We start from the raw sequence: 18,006 nt of genomic DNA, 5'->3' as shown, positions 1-18,006 counted from the left end.
GAAGCAACCTTGCCAGGGTCCCAGGGACCCGATTGTTTGTCCCAGCTCTCTAAAGTGCCAGGGAAGGTTTACAACGCTATGTAAATCGTCGTAGCGATCTCCTCTCCTCTTTGGAACCAACAGGAGAGCACCAAAGATAAAACAAGCTGGCTGAAATATCCCCATTGGAAAGTATTAAAAATAGCCCAGGCGTTTCCATCTCTTCCCAGCCCTGGATGCATCCCCAGAGCCGTCGTTTAAAACTGTTTGCAAGAGGTTGTTGCTATAGAAACACAAAACAAAGTCCCAGCGTCTCTTGGCACAGCCCTGGCTCATCATCATTTAAAGGCAAGCCGAGTCTCTTGAAAGGTCACGGCAGGTGCTGCTTGTGTTTCGGTTGCCATGCAACTTGACGTGCGTGTGGAACTCGGCAGCGGGTCGGGTGATCTGGTTTGGCATTTGGGCCGCATTCCCCATTGGAGTCACTGGCTGGTTGGACGAGCTTGGTGCCTCTTCCAGCGGCGTCGGATGGTTAACATACTGGATGTTAGGAGAGTGGGCAGCCTGGGACATGGGGATACAGGAAACTTTCGCTTTTGCTGCAGCTCACGGGGTTGTTGATGACTGAAGGTGTGACTGTGGATCACCTGGGGGAAGTGAGCTGAGATTCTCAGACCAGTTCCTGGTGCTCAGGTGTCCTCATAACGCCACCTTCTCAGCTGGCCCCCTCATTGGCAGCCTCAGTGGGGAGGCCAAGGGCTGATTGGGCCATGGAGATTGAACTCGTGTCTCACCCATTGAACTGGACTCACCTTGTAAAGGTGGAGACGCATTGACTTGGTAACATGGGGGTGAGCTGGTCCTGCCACAGCCCATAAGGGACCTGCTCTGGGGATAAACAGAGACTGTCCAGCTCCAGGGGTATTGACCAGCACTAACATTTGGGTTCCTGAACCACCCATGTTGCAAAAAAGGCAAACATCATTCTGGGATGCATTAGCAGGAGTGTTGTAAGCAAGACCCGAGAAGTAATTCTTCCACTCTACTTCATGCTGATTAGGCCTCAGCTGGAGTATTGTGTCCAGTTTTGGGCACCACATTTCAGGAAAGATGTGGACAAATTGGAGAAAGTCCAGAGAAGAGCAACAGAAACGATTAAAGGTCTAGAAAACATGACTTATGAGGGAAGATTGAAAAAATTGGGTTTGTTTAGTCTGGAGAAGAGAAGACGGAGAGGGGACATAACAGTTTTCAATTACATACAAAGTTATTACAAGGAAGAGGGAGAAAAAATACTCTCCTTAGCCTCTGAGGATAGAACAAGAAGTAATGGGCTTAAATTGCAGCAAGGGCGGTTTCGGTTGGACATTAAGAAAAACTTCCTACCTGTCAGGATATATAAATTGCCCACAGAGGTTGTGGAATCTCCATCACTGGAGATTTTAAAGAGTAGGTTAGACAAACACCTGTCAGGGATGGTCTAGGTAATACTTAGTCCTGCCAGGAGTGCAGGGGACTGGACTAGATGACCTCTCGACGTCCCTTCCAGTCTTATGATTCTATGTGTATAAATGTAAGCCAGCAAACTAAATGTGTTAACGTCAAAGGCCTGAGTTTGACTGAACTCTACATTTCTGCATTCCCTTGGGCTTTGGGCAAGACACCCAGGGTCTTTGAAATGTTTGCTTATTAATTAAGATAGTTTTTAATTATACACATAGCTTATAATTTCTCCAAAGGGTTTGCAACCCCAGGTCCTGATCCTACAAGCACGTATGCATGTGCTTAACATGAAGCCTGTGATCATTCCCATTGAATTCATGCCATGGGACAAATCTCAGGCTTCCAGCTAAGCACGTGCGTGTTTGCTGGATCAGGGCTCGAGAGAGAAGGAAGCATGTGCTGGGAAAGGAGAGAATGAAACAAACAAGAAAAAGTCAGTTATTCCCTCCTCTCTCCTACCTGTGTCAGGGGGTTCACTACTCATAGCTGGGGCGCCTCCTTGTGGCTGTGTCTGGGGAATAGCTCCGCCTCTAATGCCCCCTTCCGAGTCCCGCTCACGCTCCAGGAGTTGGGGTGCTTCCCCTTTGAGACTCGGGATGCTTCCTCTTTGGGACTGGGCCAGGTCATTCTAGCGTTCCCTTTCCTGGGTTTCAAAGTCTCACCAGACTGGCTGTCCGGGTATCGTTCCTGGCAGTCCTCCAGTTCAAGGCTAGGCCACTTCATTTGTGGCTAGAGGGGAATCCGGGCCTGCCCACTACTCAGGGTTCCAGCCTACGGACCTTACAATCAGCAGCCAGGGTCTGCTCCATCCCAAACCTTGCTGCTGTTTCCCTGGACTGCTTCCTACTCTGTCTCTATCAGGCTTCCTTATCCACAACCCTTCTGAATAGGTGCACCCTTGCCTTAGGGCCCGTGTCCCAGGGCTTCTACTCTCCCCCTGAGTTTCTCCCTCATTCCTCTCTAAGCCGGGAGAGTGACTGCAGGTTTCCACGCTGCAGTCTTCTTCTGCCCTCATGCTTGGCCCCTGCTCCTGCTCAGCTGGGGGCTCCATTCTCAGTCCTCTCCCTCAGGTGTGGTTTATCAGGTAACTTAACCCCCTCTGAGCCACAACAATTTTTTTCAGCCTAGTGTGGGGTGAACACCCTGTCACACCTCAGCCACTGCCATAACCTCAGCATCTGTCAGACTGGTAAACCATTTGGGACCAGGAGTGTATTTGTCTTTGCGTCGTGTACAGCACCGAGCACACTACTGACTAAGCAAATCACAGTAACAACACGGCATCCTTTGTGTTACACATCGACTAACTGCACCACAACCTGCCCTCAATCCAAATGGGAGACCCGCTGTTCCTTGTAGTTTGGTGCCCTGTCTCTGTCACAGGCCAGAACCTGATGTTTTTGAAGAAAACACCCCTAGCCCTTAGATACCTGGCTCATTGTGCAGTGCTGTAACTGGGGATCACCACAGACACCACATGTCTTCCCCTAAGCATAAGGTTTCATTGCACAGGTGGGAAGGACAGTAGGGGTCAGAAATGATCCAACCCACTTTTTAAAGTCCAGCCACAGGATTGGTGCCAGGCTGAGTGACGACATGATCACAAGGTTTAATGTCATCATCGGTATTATTGCATAATCCTGCAATTCACCTGCCCCAGCAGCAGGATTCTTACACTGAGGCCGCTCTGAAATCTCTCCTTTCTTTGTCTCTTCTCAGGTTGTTGAGGGCCTCTACCTGGGAAACATCCGGGGTAAGTGTCTTTCGCTCATTCCATCTCCCAAGCACCATGGGAGATGGTTGACTAAGCACTATCAGTGCACTTGGCGTTGTACAGGAAGACACGGTTCCTGCCCCACCGAGTAAAGAATCCAAGGGCCTGATCCTATTGGGTACTGAGTGCCTTGTGCAAGGTGCCGAGCATCCTCAACTCCCAATGATTTCATTGTGAGTTGAAGGTTCTCGGCACCCACCCAGGACTGGGCCCTTATGAGCCAGAGACTGTATAAATGGGCCACATGCTATGAAAAAGGGCGCTCCCTCCTTCCCAAGGAGGCTTCTCAGAAGCTCTAGAGAGACCCCCCCGCACACACACACTCAAACACGCCTGATAGTCAGCGAGGGCCCTGCAGACAGGTTCCTCGGCAGGGTCCCGGGAGCTGTTCCACATCGCTGTGCCACAGAGAATCTGCCCTCTGCAGGACTCACATCCTCACACGTGGCGAGACAATGCAAGGTCCCTCGTCCCAGTCCTGCGTGGCCTTTTGCAGAAGGAGCTACAAGCAGTTCTGGTGCTGAGGAGAGAGACCCGTTCACTGCACTGAGGCCTTCGGCATGTGTCTGGCCCTGGGGAAGTTCAACAGACACGCTGGAGCCTACACCATTGTATTTACTGTGAAATTCCCACCAGGCCAACAACTAGACCTTCTTAGCAGTGCTTTCCAATCCGCTGGGAGCTTTGCCCTTTGTGGGCGGGGAGCCAGCCCCAGGCATCTTCCATGAAAGCTGTTGCCCTTTTAAAGCTGTTCTCTGGGTGGTGATTAGGTGATGCTAGGAGACCCTCTGGTTGTTGCCCATCAGAACAGCCAAGCTGCTTGTTGGAAGTAGGGCCCGGAAGTGTTTTATGTATCTCTTGTACCGCTGATGGCACTGTCATTCCCCTTTGGCTGGGCCAGGAGTTTTTCCACATAGCGTTAGGAGGATGAGGAGTAAAGAGAAGAGGCAGGAGGAGTGAAAAACGGAGAAAAGTAAAGAAAAGAAAATGAACGACCGAGCAGGGATAAGGTTGCCAGTTTTGGTTGGATGTGTTCCTGGAGGTTTCATCACATGACATAATCTTTCATTAAAGGTTAATACCTGGAGACTCCAGGACAATCCTGGAGGATTGGCAACCCGAGAACTGAGGCTCTTTGGACAATGCTAATTCTACCTTCAATCTGCGTGTTTAGCAGATTGCAGCCAAGTGGAATTTACCAGGTTGGTTCCCTGAGCTGATGAGAGCTAGCACGGTGGAGTATGTACCCGGGCCGAGGTTACAGGCCTGACCTAAATAAACTCAGCCCCCAGGTTACCAGCTCCTTGTGTCAGCACTGCTGAGACTGGTGGGATTCTAGCAGAGAAGTTGGCTGCTTGATGTTCTCATTTGCATATCATTACCAAGCGTGCCCTTGCAGCTGTTCTCTGGGAAGAGGCTGAGAAGCACCAGGGTGCTTTGCCTGATGACAGATCTGAACTGATTTTAATGTGTTTCTCAGGTGGGACGGGCGAATGGGGATAATTAATTATTAGATGAGCGTTTAGGAACTGCCATGCCAGCGCTGCTATGAAACATTGCCAGGATGCTGTCTGTGGGCCCTCTCTGGGCACCTCACAACCATTAATGTGTTTATCCTGTGAGGGAGGGCAGCATAGGTGCTGGCATTCGGGGTGCTGGGGGTGTGGCAGCACCCCCTGGCTTGAAGTGGTTTCCACCATATACAAGGTTTATAGTTTGGTTCAATGGCTCTCAGCCCCCCAACTGTACAAATTGTTCCAGCACCACAGGAGGGCAGTGCTATTAACCCCATTGTACAGCTGGAGAACTGAGGCACAGAGAGATTATGTGACTTGCCCACGGTCACACAGGAAGTCAGTGGCAAAGCAGGGGATTGAAGCGGGGTCTCCGAAATGACCCACTAGTGCTCTAAACACTGGACCATCCTTCCTCTGTGTGTGTTTTCTTTTGTCCATCTGATGTGTGGATCTTCGGTTTCTCCATCTCACTATCACCGGACTGTCTGAGAACCGAGCAGGGAATTTAAGCATTGTGTGCGCTAGGCAGAGATTCCATAGCAGGTTGGCTCAGTTTACAAGTAAAACAAAATATTTTCTGGTGCATTTTTAAAGGCTGGTCCTGCGAACTGCTCTGTAAGGCTGCTCGCTACCCATCCCTCCTTTACATGTCCCCACCAGACCCAGCTCTGCTGTGGTGCTGCTATGAAATCAGCTGGGTCAAGGGAGGGCAGATGTCACTTCATCCATTTATAAAAAGAATCCCAAATGTTGTGTCTCTCCCTAATCCTTGTATGGTATCTATTTGAGTATATGCCTACCCTTCCAACCTCACACGCCCCTTCACTTCTTCGACTGTAAACTCATTAGGGCAGAAACAGTGGTTTCGTATGTGTTTGTACAGCTCCTAGCACAATGAGCCTGACCAGGGTTTCTGGGGGCTACCATAATATAAATATTTAAAGAATAATAATACCCAGCTGATATAATCTGCCTATTGCATTTATAGAGGACCTTAAAGAGATGTCATCCCTATGCTCAAACACACCTATAAGGAACCAACATTATATAGGCACTGCAATATATAGGCACCGAGGTCTTTATATTTACACTAGCATAGTGTGGAGCCTGCTCTGTATCCCAGGGCTTAGCCACTCAGGCTGGGTATTTTGTTTTTATTTTTAAGGGTTGTTTTTCAGGCAGCCCTGCACTTTAAGCATGAAGTCTGGGTGTCATGGTGGGCTTGCCTTGTATGCCACAGCAGACAGCCTGCATTTCCTGGACAGGGTGACATTTTTTCCAGAGAACGTGAAGGGCTGAGTTTGGTTCTTCAGTGATTCACACCCCCCTGGATTTCTCTCCCCTAGCGAGTTAGTGATGGCATGGCTGCCACTGCAGGGCTGGTGTCCTCTTCAGGAGCAGGTAGAGAGGAAACATGGGCCAGTGGTTTGGGTAGCCTGGGCTTAATTCCCTGCTCCGGCAATGCCTTCCTGTGTGACCACAGCCTCTCAGTTCCCTGTCTGTGCAATGGGGATAACAGCACTGCCCTGGCTCCCGGGGGCGTTGTGAGGGTAAGTACGTGAACGGTTATGGGGTGCTTAGATACAGCAGTGATGGGGGCCAGAGAAGTACCACAGAGAGGGGGCTCTAGGTGACTGGTGTGTTTTCAAACTACTACTACTGCCCTGATGGGAAAAGCCCCTTGTTACTCAAGGATCTGATTACCTGGACTGCGGAATCCTTGCTTCCTGTTTGTATAAGAGGCGCGCTCTCTCTAGAGGTCAGGGCAGGGCTAGATGGAAGCTCCATTTTTTCCGGTTAAATGATTTCTCTTCCCCCAGCGCTGGTTTCTAAAGGTGTCCGACGCTCCCTAAGCGACTGGCCATTGTTTGGGTTTAGATGAAGCAGTCGGGCGACAGAGCAAAGACAGGAATGAAGAGAGAAGGGCTGTACGTTTGCATGTCAATAGAACCTCTCCATGGAGAGACTGCAGAAACCAGAAAGGCCACAGCCGGTACGTCTACACTGCAGTCAGGAGGCGTGATTGCAGCACGGGGAGGCATGCCTGAGCTAGATCAAAACGCACTCAAGTAACAATAGTATCGAAGCCTGGCAGCACAGGTGGGTTAATTCTGCCCATCCAGGACCTAGGGGATATACTTGAGTGGCCATTAGCTCAATGCTAGCGTGGGTATGTCTGCAATGTTGACTTACCCACTGTGTGTAATGTGTAGGCGGGGAAGCCGCAAAATGTATATTTTTAGAGAGAGAGAAAAGAAGCATTGCAAAGCAGTGAGGCATCTTAATAAGGAGAGTAGTCTGTGGTTCTGTGGGATGCAATCTGAATTGTGCCAATGTATGGCAGAGTCCCCAGGCTGCTAATAGAAACTCTCCTGTGGCAGGGGCCCAGACTTTCAGAGCAGGAGGAAACATGCTGTCTCTGGAGTAGCAGTGAGGTTCTGAAGGACACTGGTGCGCAGCAAAGAGACAGATGCAAAGGCCTGGGTGGGTGTGGATTTGTTCTAGTCCTCCGCACTTTTCATTCTCAAAGCCCTTTGACATTAACTTGTTAATCCTCACTCCCCCTTGGAGAGGTAGGTGGAGAACTAAGTATGAGTATCCCATTTAACAATGGGGGAAACTGAGGCACATAGAAGTTGAGTGGCTTGCTTGAGGTCACAGAGGGAGTTGGTGTTAGCACTGGGATTAGAGCCTGAGCTGCAGCATCTACACAGGTATGTTTAGGGCGCTAATGTGAACCCTGCCACAGCAAGTCTGTGGATCCAGGCTGGGTGGCCTGCTCCCAGATGTAGTGTAGACGTACCCATATAGACTAGGTAGTCTTTGGAGCTGTTCTCCTAGACCTTCTTGGAGTCATAGCCTGCCGTGCTGCTGGTGGGTTTATTCCTTACCCAGTGTCAGGGATGCCTGAAGGAGACAGGCAGAGGGAACCGAAGAGGAGCGGTGATGGGGTTTGGAAAGTGTGTGGCACTGCAGAACAATCCAGCAGTAGGTGACGATGCCTGAGGCCGGGCAGGATTTGGGACACATGATGTAGCCACTAGAGGGAGCAGTTTTTGTCTCTCTACAGGCTAAACCTTGTTGAATTAGTGACTCCTGCCTTTAAACAGGAGAATGGGCTGTAATTCCTATGGGCTGGGCACATCTCTGTGCGTGTTTGTGCAGTTCCATGGGGTCCCAGCCCTGGAGGGGAATCTATGGGCAGGTCTTCACTACGGGGGGGGGGGGGGGGGTCGATTTAAGATATGCAAATTCAGCTACGCGAATAACGTAGCTGAATTCAACATATCGCAGCCGACTTACCCCGCTGTAGGGACGGCGGCAAAATCGACCTCTGCGGCTTCCCGTCGACGGCGCTTACTCCCACCTCCACTGGTGGAGTAAGAGCATCGATTCGGGGATCGATTGTCGCGTCCCGACCAGACGCGATAAATCGATCCCCGAGAGGTCGATTTCTACCCGCCGATTCAGGTGGGTAGTGTAGACCTAGCCTAAGTCATTAGAGCATTCCAGACTTGTCAGTTTTTCAGCTGGCCACAAGGCGGCTCGGCTCCACCAACATGGCTGCTGGAGGTATGAGCTTAATGCTGAGTGCCCTGGCATCTTCCAGAATGAAAAGACGTCAAAGCAGTATGGAGAAGATGTGTCTGCATCCACAGTCTCCGAAGGGCTGGGAAAGGCTGACTGTAGGATTCAGAACATCTCAAATGCTGCTTCTGCTTAAATGTGAGAATGCACAAAGCCCATGACCTTGCCCACTCTCAAAAGATTGTGGGATTGGATTGAACGATCCCGTCCCTAAATGGTTCCTCAAATACCTAGGAACCCAAGCTGGCGCTAGTAAACAGGTATGTTTCTCAGGGGGTTGATGACATTTTTCCATCAAAACTTTTTTTTTTTTGAACGGAAAATTGGATTTTCAATTAAAGTAAAATTTTCCCACAAAATGTCTTCTCTCCTCAGAAGCGTTTCAGGTTTTTTTATTTGTCAGAAAATCAAAAGCCCCAAAACTGATTTTTTTTTTTTTTTGGCGGAAAACTGAGCAATTGGTTTTGGTCATTTTTGTCCAAATATTTTTTTTTGGCAAAGTCGAAATTTCCCACTGAAAATTTCCATGAAAACCAAACAAAACAAAATTGCATTTTTGTTGAAAGAACAGGTGTACTTGTGGCACCTTTAGAGACTAAGAAATTTATTTGAGCATAAGCTTTCGTGGACTACAGCCCACTTCTTGTAGCCCACGAAAGCTTATGCTCAAATAAATGTGTTAGTCTCTAAGGTGCCACAAGTACTCCTGTTCTTTTTGTGGATTCAGACTAACACGGCTGCTACTCTGAAACCTGTCATTTTTATTGAAATTTTCCATGGAGCTGGGGATGGGGAGGTGGGGGAAGAGGAGGAGAAACCCAAGGTTCTGACCAGTTTTAATTTCTAATAAGATCAGAGCTATTAGCAATGGGAAAGACCTATTGGATCGTTAATTTCCTGCCCCTCCTAGTGCAGAATGTAGTCAATGTAACAGAAAAGACTAGCATGTACTAAACTGACACTCACTTGATCTTAGCCCAGAGACCAAACGAATATTACTACTTAATGCTTTATGGGCCAGCTTTTAAAGAGAGGGCTGGGTGTTTATGAGACTTTTTCTGCCTACAGATTCTGAGGACAGAGAAAATTTGACAAAGAACAGGGTCACCCACATCCTGTCTGTGCATAACAACGCCAGACCTGTGCTGGAGGTGAGTGGGGGTGCATTCGCAGCTGCAGCCTGGGGAGATGGGAAGGAGGGAAATGTGAGAGGCGAGCATTGCTGCTATCTAGTGGGGATAATAATGCTTCCTGTAACTGGGTCTGTGAAGTGCTTGGAGATCTCTGGATACCACCAGTGAGGAGGATTGCTGTGCAAAGCAGAGGTGCCAGGCATAGACAGGGCCACCAGAGGGCACCCCGGCTCTGTGCAGCGTTACAAGCCTTCTTCCGGGCCAGAGAAAGAGCCATGCATGCGGGAGGGGATGTTGCAGCCATTCAAGGGTGACTCGAGTGTTCCTCCTTTGGGATCCTGGCCTGTGTGCAAATAGCTTGGTACACACACAAGCTTGAATCCAGGCCTTTGTCAATTGCAGGCTTGTACTTCTGCCAAGCACTCCACACGGGGCGGATCGGCGTGGCCCGGGGCCACTTGCGGCACTTCTCTGCGGGCAGCTGCGTTGGGCTCAGGAACCGGGTTTGTGATGGGGAGGGCGATGGGTGGGGCAGGTGCCGGGTGCCTGGCTGCCGTCTGGTAGAGTTAATCCCAGACATAGGTCCCCAGGTGCCGGTGATGGGAGTGGGGCGAGTTTCGGATGCCAGCCCTTTGGGTGTCATTGAGATGAGAGGCCAAATCTCAGAGATCTGTGGGTATACAGGGGCAGCTCGCCCTCCTTTCCAGGGCAAGGGCAGGGCTGGGACTCCTGGTGGGAGAAAGGTGAGGGTAGAATTGCACGGTGGAAAATAGCACGTTAGAGTGAAAAAGTAATCCGGAGGAAACCCAGATCCCATTTAGCCAGCCCCATATCTTCAGGCCCTTCTGCAGCACCCGCTATTGTGTAAATGCACTACTGCCTTCTGGTGGATAGGAAAGCAAATGTGTGTGAACTTCGTACCCATGCCTGCTGCTTCTGGGGAGGACCATAGTTCTGCTGGATGGGGATGCATTTAGCTGATGAGCTAAATCCTTACATTTCTTGTGCCTCTCAGTTTCTTCAGCTTTCTGGCCCTCCGTGCTTGTGCTCCCCACTTCCCTATCTGCTAGTCACTCCCTTCCAGCGACTGTTGTTGTGATTATTTCCCTCGAGAGAGATGAAGCCCCATTGTGCTCGGTGCTGTACACACACTTAGCCAGAGACAGTGACTGCTCAGAAAAGCTTGCAGGGCAAAACAGACAAAGGGAGGGAGGGGAAACCGAGGCACTGAGCCGGGAGATGACTTGCCAAAGGTCATCCAGCAGGTCAGTGTCAGAGCTAAGAAGAAACTCCAGGTTTCTGGAGGCCCAGTCCATTGCGCTACCCACTGGACCATGCTTCCTCCCTGCTGGGCCACTATGCTGTTAGTCTTCCACCTCCTCTTGGGCAGGGAGAAGGCTCAGTCCATATCGCAGTGCAGGCAGGACCTTCTGCTAACCCCATGGGCTGGTATGGTAACCTGAGGAGCTCAGCGGCTATTCTGGACAGCAGCATTGCTATTCAAAAGACATCTCCTGTTACTGGGGAAACTCTTTCGGTGAGGGCGAAAGGTCAAAGGGCATTCTCCTTTGGGCCGTTTAATGGTAGCAATAGCAGCTCTGATGGCCGAGGTCTGGTGTCTTTGGAGTGGAAGGTTCTCGGTTTGATCCCTGCTGATGGCTGTGAAGCCCTGTGTGGCCATGTGTGGTCGCAGAGGATCCTGGGATTGTCCCAGCAGCACCGCGCCTGCGCTCCTGGACCTTCCTCCTGCCCAGGATGATTACAAAGAGAAATAACAGCGGGAGGGCCTCGTGAAGGGCCATTGAGTAATTTGTGGGGTAAAATCAAAGATGTAGAAACGGCTGCGGGAGCAGGGGGAGCAGCAGCTGCCTGGGAGCTGTCCCTGCCAGAGCACAGCCACGCCAGACGGATGGCGAACCACAGCGAGAGCTTACAACACGTTTGAGCACGTGGGACCAGAGGAAAAGGGGAACCGGAAAGGCATGGTGGGTTGAGCAATGTGTCAATCACAGAGCCAGGCAGGGAACCGCAAACCCCAGTGCTGTTCCCAGGCAGGCAGCAGTGCTGTCCTCTTCCCTCCTCGGGCTGGGGGACCTGTCTCCAGCATGGCAGAGGAAACGGCTAGCAGAGTAGCAGTTAATCCTGGGGTGTGTGTGTGGGAAGAGGGGACCTGCTGGCAAGAAGGCTGGAGACTGTGGGCAGTGCGGCTTCCCTGGCTGCTGGGAAGCTGCATGTCCCAGCCAATACGTTTTTGGTGCAGTTGACTGCTTAGTTTGTTGCTGGACTGGGTGCTCTGGCGTGAGGCCAGCAGGTACCAGGCAAGCTGCAGCTACATGGCCCTGTCAATGCGTCTCGACCACAAGCTGCCGCACCGTGTGTTATTCCAGGGCTGCTCCCAACCTGGCACTGCCAGTGCACCTCACCCCTGAGCAATGCTCTCCCCCTTCACTCCCCTCCTGCATCCCCTGCTATTCTGATAGTCCACTGCTGTCACAGCTCTGTCAATGCACCTCACTCCCGACTTGCAGCCCCCCTGCCTGTCCAGGCCTGGGCTTGCCCCCCACAACCCGCTGTGCCACCGCACCCCAGTTTCCTTCAGCTCTTTGGCAGCAGCTGCCAGTGCGTGGCAGAGCAGACAGTGGTTTGGTGATGTGTACGGATGAGGAAACCACCAAACCCCTTTTCCCCAAACTAATGTGGAATCTCTCGATTGTGCGAGAGGCGAATTCTCACGCTATGCAGAGGGCTTATGGAAGGGCAGGGCTCCAGGGTGACGCACCACAGTGCATTACACCCAGCCTTCTCTTTCTGGCTCCTCCGGCAATTCTTCCAAAGTGTGTGTGTGTGTGTGTGTGTGTGTGTGTGTGTGTGTACGTACATGCACACAGGAACACTGAGAAGCTCTGAAAGGAAACAGCCAGCCTTGGGGATCAACAGTTCTGATGGCACCCAGACACCATAAATATCTAGAGAGGAGAGACAGACCAGTATACCTCCGCTCCAAGGGGGACAGTAGAGGAGAGCGCAAGGAGATCCCTGAGAAGCCTCCTCTGCCTCTTACAGACTGAGAGGTGGATCCGGAATAAGACTTTTCCCATAAGAAAAGGAGCAGAGTTCTTGGCAGATGCACAGGCAGAGCGAGAGATTCCCCAGGGATGGACTGTCTGATTGTTCTTTGGCCTGAATCTGCCAATGGATCCCAGCCAAAGACACGGCTTTCATAATCCCCACCCGTAGCTGTATTGATTGGCACAGCATAGGCCAGGCCACTGCAGGTTTCCCTTCACCTGCAGGGGCCATCTCTAGGGGTACAAAGGTGGGTAATTCAGCCTGTAGCTTATTTGAACCTTGGCCTCTTAGCCAGCAGGGTGCTGCCCGTGAAGGTAACCTTTGAGATCTGGACAGCTGCCCCTCTAGAGACTGGACTGAGACCACCAAACTGCTTTCCCAGAGCGACTGTGCCATCAGATGCCTGTCTCTGCTGATGACCTGGTAGTGGAAAGTTCCATCTCCCATTCAAAGGCCCCTGCACCTCCTTCAGGTTTGTTAGGCCCAATCCATCCAAGATCACAGCAGCGAGGAGCTCTCCGACTGGAGTTGGGTCTCAATGAACGTTTGTGCTGCTGGAGACAGGAGGACGCCCCGCGCTTGGCATTGGCTGTGCTCACCCTACGAAAGTGGCCTTGTTGAGGACCATGTCTGTGGGAGACTGCGCAGCAGCTGCCCCCGTTGTGCCTGGCTCTAGCCCCCGCATTTTCACAGCTTCACGTTCACTGATTTCTCAAATCACTAGCTATGTCTTGTCCAGCCATCACACAGGGTGAGCGTCTTCCACAGGGCCTGAGCAGCACAGGTGAGATGAACTCGTGTGGAGGAGATGCACATCCTTGCAGAAGACCTGTGAGGTTAGGGTGAGTGAGGAACTGCTTTCCTTTTAGACTGAGAGTGTGCTACCCATAATGCCTTGAGAATACGTCTCGGGGTGTGTGTGTGTGAAGAGAATCCCTGAGATTCCACATGTACCGGCTGACTCCAGATCCACTTTCCCAGCAGTGAAGTGGTCCCAGTCCTGCTGCAGTGCAACAGGCACCTCCAGCGTCTCCGACCAGGCAATGAGCGGCTAGAACCGGCCCTGCTTGAGCTGACAGTGGGCATGTGAATCCAGGGCCTTCAGCCCTAAAAGCCTCTACTCTTGGACGTAAGAAGTGTGGGCCCAGAGTTTTAAAAGTATGTAGGTGTTGCTTAAAACCCTTTTGAAAAGGAGATTTAGGCTCCTAAATCAGGCGTTGGGATCCTGAGCGCCACAGTGGCTAGATACCTTTAAAATCCGGGCCGAAGTCTATTAACTGGCAGCAATAGTAGACTTTTATCCTCTGATGTGGACCAACCCTTCAGGAGGACTAAGACCCACCTTCTCCTAATCAGAATGACACCAATGGAGGGGAGCTCCCCTGGCAGTGCTGCTGGCGCTGCCTGATGTGGCTGGGACAGCCCAGGCGCCCCAGGTGATGGGGATTGGCCTAGCCAGCGAGTTTAAAGCCCCATGCTGCAGTGACACACTGAAGTGCTCTCCAGGCTGCTGGGGGGGAGGGAGTAAGGGCCAGGTGCTTGTCCCAGTTGTGGCACAGGTTCAGATGCTGCACAGTCCTTTGGCCAGCCTGCATACTAGAGATAGGGCTGAGAAAGCCATGCAGGCTGCAGAGGGGCAGGGCGAGGAGGGTGGTGAGTCCCAGGGGAGACCTCTCCATAACTGACCAGGCAGTGCAGCTCCCGGCAGTCGGCCACTCAGTCCTGGCCCGTCCTCAAGACTGGACCCTGTTTCCTATCATGCTCTCAGCAGCATGCAGGGCAGGGGCTCTGTCCTGCTCTTGCCAATGGGAGATGTGGGTCTCAAATCCCCATGGCCCGTCTGAGTCATTGCTCCCGAGAGTCACACACCCTCGGAGACAGCATCGCCTGGGGGGCGGGTCACTGTCCATTCCCCATCCGTCATTTCCAGGTGAGGTTTGCTGGCCGTGCAAACCCACGGCCTGGCTGCAGCCAGCGCACCCTCTTCTGGCCTGCAGAACTCCCTGCCACTGGAGCTCAGGAGAGGCCTGAGCCCGGCACTTTATAGGTGAGCGCTTTGCACAGGCGTCTCCTCCATAACGGAGCATCAGAATGGCCTGGCTAAGCTGGAGATGGCCCCCAGGTAAGCCCAGGCTGGGGCGGAGAGGTTAGGCCCTGCTGAGAGACTCAAGGTGCCTCCTCTATGGGAGTGGGAGGGCTAGAAGAATAGATGAGATTAGGGGTAACAAGCACCGCCAGCTCATTGGCTTCCAGGGACTTTGTGTGACAGGGCAGTGGCAATTCTGGCTTCTAGTGTGCACTCGCACGTCAGTCACAGTGGGACACGTGCTCTGTGGGCTGGTTCACACGCGGTCTCGTTGGAAATCCCACGGGCCTGGGTTCAGTGTGGGAGCAGTGCCCAGGAGGGGATTCCCATCCTTGCAGACCTTGGACGCCAGGGTCACAGAGGCCTGAGCTACTTCATCACCAGAGTCAGGAGGGGGCAGACACAGGCGGCTTGAGGCTCGAGTTTCCTCCACAAGCCGAACCACAGACCTGGGTCCCCAAATCCCGTGCGACCTGAGTTACGTGCGGGGCCGGACTCAGCCCCGCTAGGAAGAGAGGAGAGTCTCAGGAAAAGGTGGAGAATGATCTACAGCCCTGGGAGTGAGCTCTGGTTCTCTGCAGCGTATCGTGAGGTACGCACAGGGTGGACAGAGACGGGTAGTGTTACCATGAGGGCCACGTGTTGTGTCTCTCTGCTGGGCGCATCCCATGTAATAGAAGTTGATGAGAGGGGCTGTGTGGGAAGGTTCTGTGGCCCGGGTTCTCGTGGGTGGTGGGTATAATAGGCCAGAGAAGGCTAAGCCTCCCCAAACCCAGGCCATGGCCCCGCCCATGCTCTGCCATGAGGCCCCGCCCTTGCTCCGCGTCTGCCCCTGAAGCCAGCGTAAACTCAGCTCCAGCTGGGGTCCTGGGGCTCAGGGCAGCTCGGGCGGGCGGGCTGGTGTTTGGGCCGGCTGGCGTGGCTGGGGCGGGCGGGCTGACTGGCAGCTCAGGGCGGCTCGGCTGGGGCTCTTCCGGCCACGGTGGGGGGCTCGGGCGGAGCGGAAGGGACAGGCTAGGGGTAGGGCCTTGGGTGGAAGGGGCAGAGCTGGGGACTAGCCTCCTCTAAGAGGGGGTTCACACGCCGCCCATGCAGGTCTGACTAGATGGTCTGTGAATCGATGGTCCCTCTTTCAGACATTCGGTCCCAGAGCCTTGTGTGTTTGTGGCACAGTGGGGTCCCGCTTCACTCCTCGCTGCTACGGTAATACACAGAAATAAATCATAATTATAGTCCGTTTCCCTAGGGCCTGATCCAAAGCTCACTGACGCCAAGGCGAGCCTTTCCGCTGACTTCAGTTTGGCTTTGGGTCTAGCCCTGGTTGCTTACGGGTTGTTTGTATTGAAAAGTCCAGTGCAGCTGGTCACAGACACACAGCAAAGAGATCGAAGGAGAACTGCAGCAAACTGGTGTTTACCTGCTCAAACTGGCAGGATTCTCATCCACTTTGCTGTGGAGCGGGAGCCTTAAAAACATCCCACTTTCTAATGTCAGGGCCGCGCTGGGGAGGATCTGGGAAGCATTGTTTTAAAGAAAAGAAGTAAATTTAAACCTGCCCCCTCCCCACACAATGCAGCAGGCCTGATTTTTTTTATATATATAAAGGTAAATAAAAAAGGAGATAATGCACTGATGAGAGTGATTTCACATGTACATGTTTACACACCATCTTCCTAGTCCAGGTGAGGCACCCATCTCCATGACAACTAGCTCCATGGCAGGCGAACTAGTTACAACGCGTCCTCCCCCAGCTTCAATACAGCATGAGGCCACGTTGAGGAATAGATGGGAACTATCTGCGTTCTAACCACGTTCATGAACTGTGCCAAATTCGTGGCTTTAGCGTGGTCTCAGCACTTGCTTAAAGTCCCGTTTGTAGCACCAGAGGGAACCACGTGGCAACTGGGTCAGGGAAAACTGTGTTGTAACGAGGGCCCCTAAATATGGGTTTGTGAGATTCCCATCTGCTTCCAGTAGCTTCACCATGGGAATCACGAGTGCTCCAGAGCTCATGCCTTGGCTGCGCCATGTGAATTTCACTTTATTTTGGGTACTATCCGTAGAATGCTGACCACTTTAAGAAAGAAAAGCCCCTCTTCACTGGGATCAGGACAGGGCTAGTTAGACCAATTCAGTGTTAAGCAGGTACAGTAGATGAAATCCTGGGGACATGATGATGTTAATGGCAAAACTCCCATTAGCTTCTATGGGGCCAGGATTCCACCATGTGTTTTAAATATGGCTGCTGTTAGCTGGGTTTTAGTGTGATTACATTGTGAGCCCGGTGCAAGGGCTTTCCTTAAGTGCTTGGAAAGTGCCTGGCACATAGTGGATGCTACCCTTAATAACTCCTTTCACCAGTCTGGATAGGGGCTGGGGTTGTCTGAAAAGCATGTTATAAATCACCCAGAATCCACAAACTTGATTAAGCCAGGAAATTCAATGATATTTTCCCATCCTCCTTTGGGGAACTTTTACCCATATTCCATCCTGGATTTTGTGTGGCCAGCCTTTTGCTAAGGCCTTTGACTTGAGCAGGGCCAGGATTTCATCCCAAGCTGGTTGTCATGCAGTCCGGAGTGGCTCACGACCATGAGTGCCAACCTCAGGCAGGGGCACCTCTAGCTTTTTTGCCTCCCCAAGCACGGCAGGCAGGCTGCCTTTGGCGGCCTGCCTGCGGGAGGTCCTCGGTCCCGCGGATTCGGCGTACCTGCCGCTGAATTGCTGCCGAATCCGCGGGACTGGCGGACCTCCCGCAGGCAAGCCGCAGAAGGCTGCCTGACTGCCGCCCTCGCAGGCACCGGCAGGGTGCCCCCCTGCAGCTTGCCGCCCCAGGCAGGCGCTTAGAGCGCTGGTGCCTAGAGTGCCGCTGACCTCAGGGCAGACTGTCAGAAGCAGGGCAGACGCCCCAAACCGGTGCTGTGTTCTATAATTAGATTTCATCAACCTGATAACAAATGTGACCTCCTGGATCCCTGTACCAGTCTTACTATGGAGTGACAGCCCCCTTGGGCACTCCAGTCTATCTTGCCACCCAGGCAGGTTGCACTTGGTGATAAATAGTCACTTACACCAAAAAACAACAAAATATTCAGGTTGCTCCCAGTCCCAAGAGACCAGTCACTTACCCCAGATCAATTTGTACCTTAGATCTCACACCAGAGACAACACTGGAAGTCAATCCTATCGCAAACTAATTAAGAATTTATTAACTAGGAAAAACAATGAGAGCGTTATTTACAGGAGGCAAGAGATATGCACAAATGAGTTGCAGTATTTGGCTCCAAAAGCGACAGAGATGTAGTAATCCGTCAGCATTGAATGTCTTTTCAGGGCTAACCCAGGTTGATCCTGGGG

General features: G+C 52.1%; 1 protein-coding gene across 1 annotated transcript in view; it reads left to right on the top strand.

Moving 5' to 3' along the window:
- LOC101947285 (dual specificity protein phosphatase 22-A-like) overlaps positions 1-18,006 on the top strand; it is a 43,858-nt gene that overhangs the window by 6,205 nt on the left and 19,647 nt on the right. The window contains exons 3-4 of the mRNA XM_065567744.1: positions 3,202-3,235; positions 9,430-9,512. Coding sequence (XP_065423816.1) covers positions 3,202-3,235; positions 9,430-9,512 — 117 coding nt within the window. The remainder of the gene's footprint in view (positions 1-3,201; positions 3,236-9,429; positions 9,513-18,006) is intronic.

This window comes from Chrysemys picta, chromosome 14 (assembly GCF_011386835.1).
Source record: "Chrysemys picta bellii isolate R12L10 chromosome 14, ASM1138683v2, whole genome shotgun sequence".
Taxonomy (NCBI): Eukaryota; Metazoa; Chordata; order Testudines; family Emydidae; genus Chrysemys; species Chrysemys picta.
Note: the sequence above shows the minus strand (reverse complement) of the source record. Positions and strands in the feature narration are given on the sequence as shown.